The sequence below is a fragment of the Momordica charantia genome (genome assembly GCF_013281855.1).
Source record: "Momordica charantia cultivar OHB3-1 chromosome 11 unlocalized genomic scaffold, Mcharantia_2.0 BLBB01000011.1, whole genome shotgun sequence".
In the NCBI taxonomy this organism is placed as follows: Eukaryota; Viridiplantae; Streptophyta; class Magnoliopsida; order Cucurbitales; family Cucurbitaceae; genus Momordica; species Momordica charantia.
Genome location: NW_028275159.1, coordinates 9741787 through 9758821, shown reverse-complemented (window position 1 = coordinate 9758821; position 17035 = coordinate 9741787). Strand labels below are relative to the sequence as shown.

General features: G+C 32.0%; 1 protein-coding gene across 10 annotated transcripts; it reads right to left on the bottom strand.

The window, feature by feature from the left end:
* Positions 1–7730: 7730 nt before the first annotated feature.
* On the bottom strand, positions 7731–12832 carry LOC111021163 (syntaxin-81). 10 transcript variants are annotated; one of them, XM_088119782.1, is made up of 7 exons: positions 12056–12832; positions 11586–11826; positions 11315–11418; positions 11120–11152; positions 10667–10764; positions 10494–10556; positions 7731–8145 (listed from the first exon to the last, which is right to left on the bottom strand). In XM_088119782.1, the coding sequence occupies exons 1-5, from the start codon at positions 12170–12172 to the stop codon at positions 10690–10692; spliced, it is 570 nt and encodes a 189-aa protein (XP_087975908.1). In that variant the 5' UTR covers positions 12173–12832; the 3' UTR covers positions 7731–8145; positions 10494–10556; positions 10667–10689. The 10 variants fall into 10 exon arrangements, 6 of the variants coding, with proteins under 6 accessions (XP_087975908.1, XP_087975907.1, XP_087975911.1 ...); XM_088119783.1 differs by lacking the exon at positions 7731–8145 and adding an exon at positions 8152–9043; XM_088119781.1 differs by having other exon boundaries at positions 10494–10764.
* Between the last annotated feature and the right edge of the window lie 4203 nt (positions 12833–17035).

Genomic DNA, 17035 nt, shown 5'->3' with positions numbered 1-17035 from the left:
GACTCACAACGCCAACTGCATGAGCTATATCTGGTCTGGTACAAACCATTGCATACATCAAGCTTCCAACGGCCGAGGAGTATGAGACGCTACTCATATCTTTCTTCTCTTCTTCACTTAAAAGGCTCTGTTTGGAACTAAGCTTGAAATGATTGTCAAGCGGAGCACCTACTGGCTTTGCTTTGTCCATATGGAATCTCTCAAGCACCTTCTCAATATATATTTCTTGTGATAACCACAACTTTTTAGTTTTCCTATCACCGGAAATTCTCATGCCAAGAATCTGCTTCACTGGTCCCAAATCCTTCATGGCAAAGGATTTTTTCAACTCCTTCTTGAGTTCGTTAATCTTTTTGCTATCAGCACCAACAATTAGCATATCATCCACATATAGTAAAAGAATAATAAAATTATCATTAGCGAATCTCTTAACAAAGACACAATGATCAGAAGTTGTTTTCTTGTACCCATGCTCCCCCATGAACGAATCAAACTTTTTATACCACTGTCTCGGTGCTTGCTTTAATCCATAAAGGCTCTTCTTTAATTTGCACACCAAGTGTTCTTGCCTTTTACTTGGAATCCCTCTGGCTGCTCCATATATATCTCTTCCCCCAAATCTCCATGAAGGAAAGCAGTTTTCACATCAAGCTGCTCAATCTCCAAATTCAAACTGGCCGCTAAACCAAGTACAACTCTGATAGATGACATTTTCACCACTGGTGAGAAGATCTCATCAAAATCTACGCATCTTTTCTGATTGAACCATTTCACAACCAATCTCGCTTTGTACCTTGGTTGTGAGCTATTTTCATTTGTCTTCAATTTGAAGACCCATTTGTTCTTTAGAGCTCTCTTTCCTTTCGGCAACTTCACCAATTCGTACGTATGGTTATCATGCAAGGATTGCATCTCATCTTGCATTGCTTCTAGCCACTTCTCTTTGCCACTATCACTTAGAGCTTCTTCATAACTCTCTGGCTCTCCCCCATCAGCGAGCAACACATATTCATCTGAAGAGTACATCTTGGAAGGCTGACGATCCCTAACTTAAACGGTTTCTTGAATTGGTGGCTCTAGAACTGGTACTTCATCAGAAAACACAGAATCATCGACGTTGTCTGCAAGTGTATAATTTTCTTCATTATAAACTTCAAAGTCTGATGAAGGAGGATCCAACTCTATCAGATCACCTGTTTCAGGTTCTAGTTTCTTCACAGTCTCGATATCTTCGATGGTCTGATCTTCGAGAAACACAACATCTCGACTTCTGATTAGTTTCTTATCAACTGGATCCCACAGACGATAACCGAACTCATCATATCCATAGCCCAAGAATATGCATTGTTTGGTTTTACTATCAAGCTTTGATCTCTGATCTTTGGGAATATGAACAAATGTCTTGCATCCAAAGATCTTCAGGTAATCATAGGAAGAATATTTTCCTGTCCAAATTTTATGAGGCATGTCACATTTCAAAGAAACTGTAGGAGAAAGATTTATCAAATCCACTGCTGTCTGCACTGCTTCACCCCAAAAACATCTCAGTAGTTTTGCATTCGACAACATGCATTTGGCTCTTTCTACAATGGTGCGATTCATTCTTTCAGCCACACCGTTATGTTGGGGAGTCTTAGGAACTGTCATTTGATGTTTGATCCCATGCCTTTTACAATACTCATCAAATGGGCCTCTATACTCACCACCATTGTCAGATCTAATGCATTTCAGTTGTTTCCCTGTCTCTCTCTCTACCTTTGCTTGAAACTCCTTAAATGCATCTAAGACATGATCCTTAGATTTTATGATACGCATCCACACCTTTCTAGAGTGATCGTCGATGAATGTGACAAAATACAAGGCACCACCTAGAGATTTTTCTCTCATTGGACCACAAACATCGGAATGTACCATATCTAATACATTAGAGCTTCTATTTGCTCGAGCTTTAAACGATACTCTGTATTGTTTACCAGCTAGGCAATGTGTACAAGTTTTAAGAGACACGCCCTTTGCTTGTGGTATGAGATGCTTCTTAGCAAGAACTTCCAACCCTTTCTGACTCATGTGCCCAAGTCGCTTATGCTATAACTCCATCTGAGATTCATCTTCCACTGCATTTACCATGCTCTGTGCAAGTTTCGCAGTCATCACATACATGTTGAGGTTCTTGCTTCCCCTGACCACCACTAACGAGCCTCTGATGAGCTTCCACTGTTTCTCTCCAAAATGACTATGATAGCCATCATCGTCAAGTTGTCCTGTGGAAATGAGATTCAATCGCATATCGGGAACATGTCTAATATTTTTCAGAATTAAGGTACATCCTCTACTAGTCTCCAAACACACATCTCCAATACTCATGACTTTTGATGTATCATTATTTCCCATCTTTACTATTCCAAAGTCACCTGACTTGTAGGATGAGAAAAATTCGCGTTTGCAAGTAACATGGATTGCTGCACCACTGTTTACTATCCAATCAGTATCCTGACATGCAAAATTAACTACATTTTCCTCACAAACAATCAATACATCACTATTTGTGGCTACTGCAGTATCTTTTTCTTCATTCCCTTTGTCATTCTTTTCCTTATTCTGATCTTTCTTCCATTTTCTACAGTGGATCTTCTTGTGGCCCATCTTCTTGCAATAGAAGCATTAAATATTTTTACTCGATCTACTCGCTGATCTTCCTCTATTATTTTGATTCCTGTTGCGACTGTGGCTTCTACCACGATTCTCTGTGACCAGAGCTTCTGATTGACTTGTCGAAGAATTTGCCGTTTTCCTTCTCACCTCTTCATTTAGGAGACTACTCTTGACCATACTCATAGTGACCTTTCCATCAGGCGAACAATTGCTCAAAGAGATCACTAATGTCTCATAGCTATCCAGTAACGAACTCAGGAGCAACAATGCTTGAAGTTCATCATCCAAGTTTATCTGCATGTTCAATAGCTGATCTACAATGCTCTGCAATCAAAGTCCCTTCTTTGTATTTCAAATTCACTAGCTTTCTTATCAAGAAAGCTTTGTTGCCTGCTGTCTTCCTTTCGAACAAATCCTCCAACTTTTTCCATAAAGTGTGTGCCAACGTTTCCTTAGAGGTGTGATAATATACACTATCATCAACCCATTGGCGTATATATCCCACTACTTGTCTATTCAAGAGATTCCAATCCTCATCGGACATATCTTTTGGCCTAGCCGACTCTCCCTTAATCGGAGCATGAAGCTTTTTGCAATATAGCAAGTCTTCCGTTTTCTCTTTCCATAATTGCCAATTTGTTGCATTCAAATTGATCATTCGGCTTGTGTTGACATCCATGACTACACACAAAAAATTTAACCAACCACTAAAATCAACCCCGACTTGGTTGCTTGCCAACTTGGCTCTGATACCACTTGTTGGGATTTTTAATATGTAGTCGATAACTTTCTGCAAGAAATAAAAACACAAGCACACAATAGAAAGGCAGAGACACCAAGATTTACGTGGTTTTTCCCCTTACACTTAGGGGTTTTCCACGTAAATCTTGGTGTCTTTGCCTTTCTATTGTGTGCTTGTGTTTTTATTTCTTGCAGAAAGTTATCGACTACATATTAAAAATCCCAACAATTTGGTAAGGTTCCTAGGATTCTATTGTTGTAGTTCTTAGAAGTTATGTGACTTTTGTTGAAGCTTCTAAATTTTACAGATTATTGTATTGCTCATCGTTACAGAAGATAGGATGTATAGCTCATAGTTGGGGTGAACCAGTATAAATCTATTGTGTGCGCTTTCCATATTTCTCTATTGACTTAGTTTTCGCTGAGAACTGTGGAATGAGAAAATATTCTTGTTAAATAATTCTTCCAACGCTACCCAACCCATAATTTTTGTTATCTCTAGAGACATAAAAATAAAAATTTAGAGAGATAAAAAGAAATTTTTAAAAAAGAAATTTAGAGAGATGAATAAAAAATTTAGATAAAATTTTGACGGACAGAAAAGTTAAAAAGACAAAAAAGATAAAATTTTAAAGAAAAAGAATAAAGTTGAGAGAAAAAACATGTTAGAGAAAGAAATAAAAAGAAGAACCATTATAGCGAGAAAATTTTTTAAACAAAAAGGGTCTTTTAAGTAAAGAATGTTAAGGATCTCACATTGATAAAAGAAGAGACTTTTAACAATGGTTTAAACTAGGGGTGAAGTTTTTAAACTTCACTCCTTGTTCAAGCGAAGAATTTAAAAAGTCCATATTTTAACAATAAATTTACTATTCAACTCCCTCAATTTACTATCTAACTCCTCACTTTATTTTATTTTATCTATTTATCTTTACTCAAGTTGGTGTCACATCAAATCATATATATATATATATATATACACTATCATTTTTACTTTCATATATTTATTTTTCTAATTTCCAATTATTCAACTTTTGTTTTACAATTTAATTTTTTTGGTTTTACCTACCACCATACTCATAATTATAGATATTGAAGTTTTCTAAATTGTAAAGCAAATGTATTTTTTTTAATTCATAGATATATATAATTTTCAATTTTTAGAGAATATATCAATTATAACTCAATTTCATGTTTACATAGGTTTTAAAAATATATATATATAGTTTTTATTTTGTCTTCTTATAGAAAAAAATTAAAATTCCAAGCTTAAATAATTAAATTGAAACCATCAAAAAATCAAATTAATCAAGTAATTAGCTTACTTTTTTAGCGAATTATTATTATTATTTTAATTATTATTATCTCTTATACATGTTTAAATAATTATAGTTTGTAACAATATATAATTTTAAACAAGTGATCTTAAAATATAAATAATAGTTCATTTTGAATTTATACAAATAAAGATACTTAATTTCAAGCGAACAAATATTAAATAAAATAATATATTTATGTTTTAAATTAGTCATATTCAGTAACAAAATAAATTGTATTGTATTTTGAACCTACTAAAATAAAATATATATTAAAAATGTTTAATTTTTAAATTAAACACGGTCAAAATGAAAAATATAGATGTATGATATTCATTTTGAATTTAGTTAATTAAAATAATCTAGATATGAATTGTTTTATTTTTACTATAATGATTTAAATGAGTTAAAGAATGTATTTTATTTTCAAGTAATCAAATTAAAATAACAAAATGTATTAAAAAAATTTAAGTAATTTTATCATTACTCAGATAAAATTCTAAGATGATGTAATAGAAATAAACGAAATATAATTGTAATTATAACACATTTAATTAAAAAAAATATTCATAAAACAATATAACTTGACATTTAAATTTTAGAAAAAAATATAAATGACATCAGAAAAATTAATTGAAAAATTATTAGAATCTTACTCAACAACTAGAAGAAAAAAAGACGACACTTACAAAACTCCAGACTTACTAACTCACGTTGAACACAACACGGACTTGAATACATATTAAATAACCTCATACTAATTAATTCTCCAAATTTACTTCCTACATTTAGCAACTCCAGATTTAACAACTCCACCCTACGACTTAAACGCCCCAAAAAAATTAAGATACATCTGTGAGAGAAAAATAAATAAATAAAAAATGGTGGAAGAAAATTGAAAAAGAAAAAATTTAGATAAAGAAAAGTCAAGAGACATATTTGATCCAAAAAAAGTAACAAACCATTAGTATTTAAGCCAATCATCAAATATTTGGATGCCCTCGTTTGGGAGAATCTTGTGTCCACGCTGGGCGGTGAGATTCTATTTCTTTCGATATTCTGCTTTTAATAATGCCTTTTTGTTTTATCTTTTTTCTTATTCTTTTCTTTGACAAAATTCGTGCCTAACCTTTCTTTTTATCAAAGATTCTCACCCTACTTTTAGTCTTGAATTCCCAGATTCATTATATCACTTTTGTTTTCTTTTTTATTCAATAGAATTTTTTATTATAAATCGTTTTCTCTTTTAAATAAATGTTACCTATTAAAATTTATCTTCTCTTTAAAATAAAATCACTACTAATTCTCAAAAATAAAATAATTACTATAAAAAATATATTGTTTAAAAAATATTGTGGGGACCAACCAAATAAGAAATGAGAATGGGTTGGTGAGGTTTTAGAAAAGAGAAATGGTATCCTACCGATCATATTAGAAATTATATTTTACACGTAGCATGTTTTAAAATTTTACCTATCTGAATTTCGATATCTGAAATTTTTTATTAATCTCAATATTGACCTCAATTATTACTTTTATACTTAATCTGTTTAATAACTTTTTAAATATTAGATTTGATTTTTATTATATTTTTTCTATATTTGAATTAATTAATTCCATGTATTTAATACCATATATTCAAAATTTTAAAAATCTCTTTCTTGTGGCCGACTCAAAAAAATCTCATATTTTTCTCCTATCAAATTAATATCTAAATCCTTCCTTTTCTAATCCAAAATCATTCGAATTCTACCTCGTTGGAAAATACCTTTTTTTTCCCTATAAGTTGATTTTTTTTTCTTTCTTGCAATCATAAATTCTTCCCCTCGAGCAGTTGAAATTTCCTTCCATTATTCCAAGCTCCCAAAAATTTCGATCAAGCAGTTGAAATTTCCAACAAATCAACATTGTCCACAGATTCTGCGTATCAAATTTCGACTGTAGCAATTGCTTTTCACTATTCAAATTACGGTTGTTTTAATGTTATTTCTCCTTTTTTTTTAATTTCTTAATCAACTTTGTAAATTTTGTTGGTCTTTATCCATGTTATGTAATCTTGGATTTTAGGTTATAAGACAGTATTATTATTCATCTAATGTAAATACAGTATACATTCATCTAGTGTACGTAGCTCTGGCGTAGCAACAACATGCGATATGGAATGAAGGGACTTTCAAAATGATGCTTGTTTTAGCTCATGATTGCGTGGATGATTTCGTCTTAATTTTCTTTCAAAAAAACAAAAAAAAAACGTTGTAAGAATCACATTAAACCTAGCTTGTTATATAAGCATAAATTCTATTGTAGGGACAAAATCAAACGACAACTATATATTATGGTATATGTTACATAAATCAACATTAGTATATGTAATAATAGTATAGTTTATAAAACATGTTAGAACCCCAACCTAAAAGAACACAACCAAATAATTCAAGATACCCAAAAAATGAACTCTGGAATCAAACTTCAAAGCATCTAACAACGCTTGAATATAACAGTATATAAAACTCCAAAATTAAACTTCAAATAACAACATGTATGTCAAAGCGAACATAGTTCAACGGTAATTATTAGCATATACCTCCTACTAAGAGGTTATGAGTTCGAAATAAATCTGTCCCCTCCCCCTCAACAGTTCGTAGCCCAATGGTTAGCCCCTCCTCCTAACATTTAGTCGTTCCAAATTGTTCGAATGAGAATTAAATGGTGGGACATACCCATTTTTTTCATTCTCATCCTCTAAAAAGGGACAATCTCATTCCTCTACTACACCCTTATCAATCTCATTCACATTTACAATCACTTTTCTACTTTTACCCTCTCTCTCCCGATTAATGAGATCCATAACTTTTTATTTAATTGTTTTATACTTTTTTATTTCTTTTTCATTTATCCTAATAATAATTTTTCTTTTAGGAAAAATATATATCACTTTTATTAGTTGATGTGATATTATTATAAAATATAAAATTTAATATCAATAATATAGTAATAAAATATTATTGTAATTAAAAAAAATTAGCACACAGTGTATTTGTGATTAGCTAGAAAGAATATCAATTCCAGACAATTTAGTAAACAACGTCAAAGGAGTTCTTATTCCAATTCTAAAAAATTTAATAAGAATCCTTTTCTACAGTGATTTCAAAGGCAAAACTTCATACAAGTTGTGAGAGATGAAGTTCATGTAGTAGAGTCTCTCCCCTCAGAAATTGCTGCTATCAAGTCCTTTGAAACTGCCCCATTTTCTTGGTTCCTCGTTATTATAGACTGCATATGGCATCTCCCTCGAATCGACACAATGTGCGTATTCTTCACAACTCTCGTCTAGCTAACAGTGGCGTCGCTGAATCGACACAAAAGCTACGATGTCGGGCAATGTACGAAGCTTTAAGGTTTAATCCAGAGATCGAACACCTTGGAAACAAGTTGGCTGCTCGACTCAGAAGTAATGGAAAACCTTAGTTAGCTCTTCATTAAAGGTAAGAAACAAGACCCAAGATACCTTTCTGAGTTTACAATCAAATTGTTTGCAAAACCCAGACTTCAGAGATACCAATTTTCAACTTCCACACACATACACACAAAAATAAATAATAAAAAATAAAAATAATTTCATTTCTTCCTCAAACATCATGCATAAGATGTAATGGAAGATGTCAAAGGAAATATATTCGATTGAGATACGAAAAGGACATGCTAGCATTCACAGGCTGCAGTCACAATCTTACTGAAGCTGAGGATGAAGAGTTAATGAATCTATTTTTTTTTATAAGAAACCAAAAAGGATGTATTAACTGCACAAAAGAAAGACAACCTAAGGGCAAGGGTAGCGACAACCACTCCCACAAAATCTAGCTACAAAAAGGCTTTCCAATTGTTAATAATCAAAGAGAAGCCATAATTACAAAAAGCTTTCGATCTAGTACACCACCAAGAAGCCAAGTAACCAATACTACCATAAAAGAATCCTTTGAACTTCCTCAAAAATACGTTGGTTTTGTTCCTTCCAGGTTTTCCATAACACTGCCTTCACTGCAAAGCACCATAATGCTTTGACTTTTCCCCTGAACCTCATCCCCTGCAAAGCTTCCAACATCTGATCATCTACCTTTTTAGGGAGACGAGTACAGAAAGATTGGAGTTGGTTGAATGTATTGACCAAAATAACCTAATCCTTTTCTGCTAAGATCCAAGATCCACATGCTACTGATGTGAGTAAAGCTAAAGCAACGGTAGTATTTATATCAGTTGTGGGTGCGGCTAACTCTCCGTGAGGTAACTCTATGATTTTCCAAGGTAAAAGAGCCTCTGACCAATTCGTACATATCCTTGAATTCATTCGAAGAGTTAATGAATCTAAGGCTTAACGTAAGACACTGGAAGGTAAAAGAGATAAATGCAACCCAGAAAAGACTAATAGGGAATGCTGTTGAGAATGGAGCCAAATTAAAAGAAGGGGGCTTAAATACAAAAGGTCTAATACATTTAGATTACTTCTTATTGAAGTTTAGTTATATAATTTTTATGTAAAATTATTATCCTTGCCGCCCTATTTTTCAACAACCCTAAGAGAGTTTTTTTTAGTGAGATTTCATACAAAGGGTCATCTTCTTCGTGAGTTTTTGTGAGGGTTTTTTACAGAGAGTTCTGTGAGTGAAATTTTGTGAGAAATTTTATGTTCAATCTCTATTGAAGAGTTTTAGAAGCTTGTAAGAGTGATTCGTGAGCATTTTTCTTTGAGAGAAAAGTGAGAGAAATCATTGTAGAGCGTTTGTACTCCTGGCATTTAGTGAAACCTGCAACGATAGCAGAGAACTGAACGTAGCCCACATTGAGTAAACCAGTATAAATCCGATGTCGATTTTTCTTTCCTATATTTTATTGTTCTTGTTGCTTGAAGTTTAGGTTGATTTATCTACTCTTTGAGCATAGTTCCGATTTTGATTTATTTCTGTTATAATTGGAACCAGAACCTGATCTGGGATTAGTTAGCATATTGTCTGGAATTGTGATTGAGATAATATTTGTTAGCTTGTTTTATCCCTAACAAATGCCTCATGACTCCAAGAGAGGTATATGTGTTTCTCAAGGCAATGGGATATACTTCTGATACGAATATCTACATTGTTGCTGGCAAAATTTACAGCAAAAGCGGGATCAAACCATTAAAAGCTAAGTATCCTAATATCTTCACTCATTCATCTTTGGCAACTGAAGAGGAATTCCAGCCTTTCAAACAATATCAGAACCAGTTGGCTGCTTTAGACTCTGTTGTAGCACTAGAGAGTGATATTTTCGTTTACACCTATGATGGGAACATGGCTAAAGCTGTCCAAGGTCACACGAGATTTGAAAGATTTCGGAAAACCATCAGCCCTGACAGGTATACACAATAGGGAAACAGATTTGAATCCTAAATTAATTGAGTTCTGTCCAATAAGTGGTGTTACTCCTTACAAGTAGTTGATAGTCAGACAATTGAGTTCTTTCAAATTTGATGGGTCTCAAGCTTTTAAGCAGCATGTCAGCTAGAGAATCTAAATCTACAGGATGAAATCATCTAAACTTATAGCTGAAACTACAGGAAAAATCATTTAGAAAAGTGTTTCTATCTCAATTTAAGCGACACTATCATCCATTTCAGGATAAATTTTGTGGATTTAATTCTTTTCGGGACAAATTTTGTGGATTTGATTGATCAATTGGACAAAGGAGCGTTAAGTTGGGGAGAAATTTCTTCCAAAGTTACTGAATTACATAAGGAGAGAATGGGGTTACCATATCCAAGCCGTCCCGGGAAGTCTTCAAAACTGGAGGACAAGTTCTACGCCAATCCTTATCCTGGTTGCATTTGCAGCAAGTCTGATGGTGAGAAGCATAGCTCGAAAAAAAGCAAATCTTGAGGCTGAAAATCATCTGGTCATACAGAGAAAAGGCCATGGGATGTACACCTGGCACAGGAAAACTTCATGCTTCAGCAGCTACAAATTAATGCATGGCACGTTGAGAAATTGAAGTAGCAGATGAGTTCACTCCTGTGGTATAACAGCTGCAAAATGAGAAGCCAGCCCTCAAGTAGATTAGTTTCTTCAAGGAAGATAGTTATATGATTCCTTTCCCACCAAATTTTACCTTGGAATCCACTTACAATGTAACTACTTGAGTTTAGATATTTAAAAAGAAAAATAGTTACAGTAACAAAAATGTGATCTACATTTTCATTGGTGCTTTCATCTTTTTCTTGCTTCTATGTGAATGGAAAACATAAATGTGATACAACACCCAATCCAATCAACTATACCAATCAAGAAAAAGAATTGAAAAGGTGAGCACAAATAGAAAAAGAAGAAGGAACGTTCTGCTGCTGCTATTCCGCTGAATTGCTTGGGAAAGTTCTTTATTACCTCGAGCTCAACATTCTTCGTAGTTTTAACAGCCTAATTCGTATTTTAATGAAAAAAAGAAAGCAAATGGGAAGTTTAGTACTGCTTGATTGAACTTTATACGGAAAGACAACAAAAAGGAAAGTGCAATTGTATTTAGCCATTGAGATTTGAGAAGTAATGTGAAAAGAAAACAAACTTAGTTAAAAATCCGACCTGTTCATAAAGAAATTCAATCTGTTGTGCTTGTTGCAAAACGTGGGTAGACATAAGGTGATTCAAAGCAGACATCTCAACCATCTTAGTTTCTGTTTCTTGGACTGCATCAAGAAGACTAATCAACTCAACCAGAAAAATTTGGAAGAAAACACCTTTCAGTTCTTAACTTTTACACACCAAGAGAATAAATCTCGACTCAATTAACAATTGATATGATATAACTCTCATCAAAATTCCTCTTGGCTCTTCCCCTCCATATTTTAATTACCTGAAGTGCGAGTTTCATCATCCAACAGTTGCTGTTGGGCTCGGACAGGTTCATGCTCAAAAGTAGTAGTTTCCTTCAGCTCCGTATTATTATATTCAGGGGTATCTGCAGAACGAGGTTTAGTTACCTGGTTTGGTTTTCTTCTTGGTACTGCTTTGTTTATGATATCTTGAAATCGAATGGCTCTTATCTTATCAAATTGTGATGTTACCGAATGGAGCCTCTCACTCAAAATTAGTACCTGTATTTAAAGAAGAAAACTTCAAAGTCAGCAATGGAACAATTACTTATGGTGGGAGTGTGGGAAGGATATTCTCGCAAAATAAAGGAGGGCAACCATTTCACTGAAAGGATATCTCTCCATCCGTGAAGGATGAAAACCCACAACTATTTAAACAGACACTTCCACCAACAGTAAAAACCATGAAGGAAGGCAGGACCAGGGAGTTGATGGGCAAATTGGAGAATACCAATGTTAAAAGAATTTTATTATTCTTTCTTTTTTTAGAACTAGGAATCGGAGCTTTGCTTGCTTTCCTATACCCAGGACACCAGCGCCCGCTCCAAAGCACGAACCTGTAAGACATCAAGGGTTTTTAGTATTCAGCTTACTAGAAAGTTCAAACTTGAGACAAACCAGTATGACCGAGAGACCCAAAGTTCTTGCCAACTTGTACTGCCACTTGGAAACTCTTGTCAACTGTACTGCCACTTGGAGACATCAATGTTAAAGATTTAACTCAAATAGCTCAAGCAAGCAGCACGGAATCTACACCCGTAGTTCTTGCTGGTAAAAGAAAATCTTCAATCAACTTGAAGAGCATATTGAAAATTTAAAAGGACAAAACTATTGTGATTCACACATCTCATCCTAGAATTTGGTGTAGTCTGATCATTTGCTAGAAAGAAAACGAGCTAATCTTTTCAGCAGAAATATATAGTCCAAATTTCTCATCACCAAGAAACTCACTTAATTTGAGAAAAATCATACAAACCTCATTATACCCTAATGAAACAGCACAATGCCGCACAACATCTTCAGTCCTATCCTTGAATTTTGCCATTCCCTTCTTGACGAAGCTGAATATTAAATTCAAAAAAGCATAAATGGCTTGAATGAATTATGGAACTTTAACCCATAGCGGTCTTTTGCTTTAATAAAATTTCTATCTGTCAAAAAAAAAAAATGTAGGTAGAAGAGAGACAACAGAAAAAAGATAAGCGGATTTGCAAAAAAAAAAAAAAACAACGGTAGTGGAGTGGTGTGATTAAATTTTAAAAAAATATATATTTTTATAGGAACTTTGGAATTTTCCAAATCTGTCAAAAGTTGCTTTTAACCAAACATTATTTCAAATCTTTTATGATTTTAAATTCCTTCTTTTTCTTTAACCAAACAACAAAAATGATTTTGAAAATATTGTGATTTGCAATCCTTGCACGTTCCAAACGCAGGGTTAAAAAGATTCATATAATTTTGTAATATAACATACTATTATTTTTTTCTTATAATATTTAGTAATGATGAATTTTATATTAACAATTTTATTATAATAATAAATTAGAATTAAATAATTGATTAATTAAATAAAACTTTGTAATCTTTTTTAACCTATTTCCTCTAAATTCTTTAGAATCAACCAATATTAACATTGAAAATGTATACCCGCATATATTTCATATGTAATGCCCCGTATTACCTTTAAGAATATTTTCGTGACTTTATATTATTATTGTCTTTCAGTTAAGTTAGTCAAATCTAATCAACTTTATATCAATAAACTTTAATCCATCTTATTTAATAATTGTAGGCCTCTTATGCTCTAACTAATTAGGCTCATGTTAATTTTATTTACATGTTAAAAGAAACTTACAACAAAATTGAGTGATTTATCCACGTTTAACTAATTGTGTATGATAATAAAAAATAAATATGCCTAAGAAATTAATAAACTTAGCAAGATTATAATTGTACTTAAGTAACAAAATTAGCAATAGTACCTTAGCAATTAAATAAATGTGGTGAATTATAGTAATTATAATAGTGGAGTTATTTGAGTATTTATAAAGTTTCATACATTTTACCCAAAGTTCTATTATAAGGTAATTAACCAAGTAAAACCCCAAATTACCTTTCTTTTGCTATTTACTTTTCTATCTTAGTCAAATTAAGTTAATTGGGGGAATATAGAGAGTTTTACTTTAACTCAATAACCATAATTAGACAATTTAACCCACCTTCCACCCAAAAATCACATTGATTAATTAAGTTTGTTACCATACATGAGGAGAGAGAAGAAGTTTGTTCCATCTTCCAAGATTTATGTTTGTTTCATCTTGCATTCTCCTTAAGTTACCTATGTTTGTTTTATTCATTTTCGTTCAAGAAATCTGAAAATTTCTCTCCATCATCCATCATAGTACTGCAAATCACACCTTAGAGGGAGAAATAGTTGTTTTTCCAAGTTCCTTCAGAAAATCCACGGAAAGATGCCAAAAGATTAAGATTATGGTATTTGTCCTTCCTTACACAAAGGTCGTTAATTGGTTTGCTTTTTCAATGAGAAACGGTTTCTTTTAGTCTAGTTTTGGCGATAGATTTTTCCTAATAATTTTTATAGAACCTAAGCATGTTCATATCAATTTTTCTAAGGTTTCCATCATCATTTCAAGTTCTCTTAGTTGCTGGAAAATTTTCTCATTTTATTCTTTACGGTAGAGAGAAAAACGTACTAACGATAAACATCATTCTTCCTTGTGTGAATTATTTTTAGGGTTCATTATTAAGATAAAATAGGTTTTGTTTAGGCATTATTTTTGTTAATTTGAGGTCTGAAAATCAGAATTAAAAAGGTGCTAAAAATGTTCATAAAATTGCTTCATAACCGTTTTTAACGGTTTATGTTATTTTCATAGTTTTAGCTTGTTTTGTATCAAAAATTGGATTGTTAATTCTAAATTTTTGAAACTATGACCAGCACCTTTAAACTAGCCTAAAATGTATTTTAATATATTAAAATTGATTTTTATGATTAAGTTTTACCTAAGGCTTAAAATTGTGAAAACTAATGCTATATGTTTTCTCTAGTTTTTTTTGTAAATTTGTAAAATCAGTCAATTATTTTTATAGATATTGTAGTATAAAATTAAGAGACTAATATGAAGATTTAAAATTACTTTTCACAAATTTAAATATTAATTTTATGATTATTATGGATTAGGTTAATTATTATGTGATTTATACTAGTAGAATAATGAACCTATCTAGTTATGAGAACTTATTGGAGAAAGCTTAGTTTAGGTAATTGAATCCTAATTTTAGTTGTGTGAATTGTTATTAGGAAGCTTTAAGGAATTACCTTTAGTTTACGAAGTTCAGGTAAGTGGATTCTATCATAAGTTACCGTCTTGTATGTTTTGTTGTATTATTGACTGATTTTAAGTGAATTATATGTTATTTGTGACCTTAGTTTGTTAATGAATTATGTTATTCATGTTGCTTAAATATATTTTGTTATTGAAAAATTTGATGCATTGCAAAACATGTTATGATTATGTGGCTTTATCATGTTATTTTAAGTATGTTCAATAGTAAAGCATGACATGACGTGTGATTCATTGCATTCGTAGTTGAGTTAATAGTCTTATGTGTCATGGATTTGGTAAGATTAATGTTATGCATGAAATACCCAAATTAAGTAGTTATGTTATGCAGCTAGATGTATGATATGACATGTATGGTTTCTGCTAAAGGCTGGGCCCTAGGAAACAATTAATTCATGTTAATGGTATTTATGGGGTAATTACCCAATAAATATTACATGCGGAATTGACGATTATGGTATAGGATATTTCTGCATAGCATGGTGCCAAATTAAGGATTTATATACGTAAGTTTATGCTAGCAAGCACAAGTATGTTAAGTTAAGTTGTTCATTGGTTTATATGTTGGGTTGAGGTATGCATGCATATAACCGTGGTGTGTGTGTTTGAGCATGAAAGATTCCTTATGATGGGAACTACTTACTAGGTATTTTTATACCCACTCTATGTTGTTTCAATTTTTTTTCATAGATAGTTATGTAGTTGACGAGAACAACGTTGAGGATGACCTTGGCATTGACGAGGAGGAGATATGAGACACACTTGCATCTTATTTATAATTTATACTTTTAATTATGACTAGACCACATTTTTACTGTCTTGTTTAAGGATGATAATTTATGATTTCCGTTATTAGAGATTTATATCTTAAGTTTTATTAAGTTATCGTTTATTTTTTAGATGAAATAACAAGTTTTTATCTTATTTTATTTTAATAAAATTAATTATATATATTTAAGATTATTAAATACATATAGAAAATTTGGGTCATTACATCATACATCTTCGAACCCACCTAGATCTTCAAATCAAGAATCGGGCAGTCCAAAAATTTTAGGATGCGTTTGATTGGTGATCTGAAAACAAAAAAATTCAATGAAAAATAAAGTTGTATTATTTGTTTTAAGTGTTTTGGGATATCTATTTGATAGCAGATTTGAAATTTGAATCTGAATTTACAAGTTTCAAAAGTTTTGGGATATGTGGTTCATAAAAGTTCCAATTTGTAATTCTTGCATTTTCAAATTTTCAAATTCAAAATTGAAAAAACACTTAAAACATACCAATGTTATTTTCAGAATTTCCACTGTTTGATCAGAGAATTCAAAAACATATTTTAAAAATAAATCTACCAAACACATAATTTAATTCAGTGAATTTAAAAAGAAGAAATAGAATCCGAATTGATATTTGTGTAAAGAGAGATTGAAAAGACATCTCAGCCCATCTTTAAGTCCAACCTCCCTCCATTTTTGTTTCACGTTTCGTGAAGGTAACGTCGAGGCTCACAAACTTGCAAGAATGGTTTCATCGTAGTGTTCAAAGGGAAAATTCCCTATACTACATATACCATGTCATTTATTTTGTGTGCCACATCATCATCGTTTAAAAATGAAGTAGGATCCAACAACATTAAAGTATTTATAAATAAATAATTATTGTGTGAATAAAGCAGGTACCATAAATTTCCCGGTCATTTCCCTCTAAGAAAAGGAGAAAACATCCCAACCCTACCTTAATTACCATAAAATATAAATAAAGTATTTAAAAAACTACAAAGGGGTGTATGATAGAGCAAGTTTTGTTGTTTTGCTATAATTACCCCTTTAATTTATAGTATACTGTCTTAGCATTATACTTTTTGGACTTACTTTATTGGCACTTACACACAACTAGTAGTGTGAACCTCGTGCTTCTTTCTTTTTACTACATTTTTTTATAATCATTTATTTATAATATATTAATAAAAAGATATTGTTTTTAATTCATAGTAATGATTTCTTGCCTACTCAAAAGAAAACAAGAAATGATTTGAGTCGTGCTTTTACTGAGTGATAATGATAATT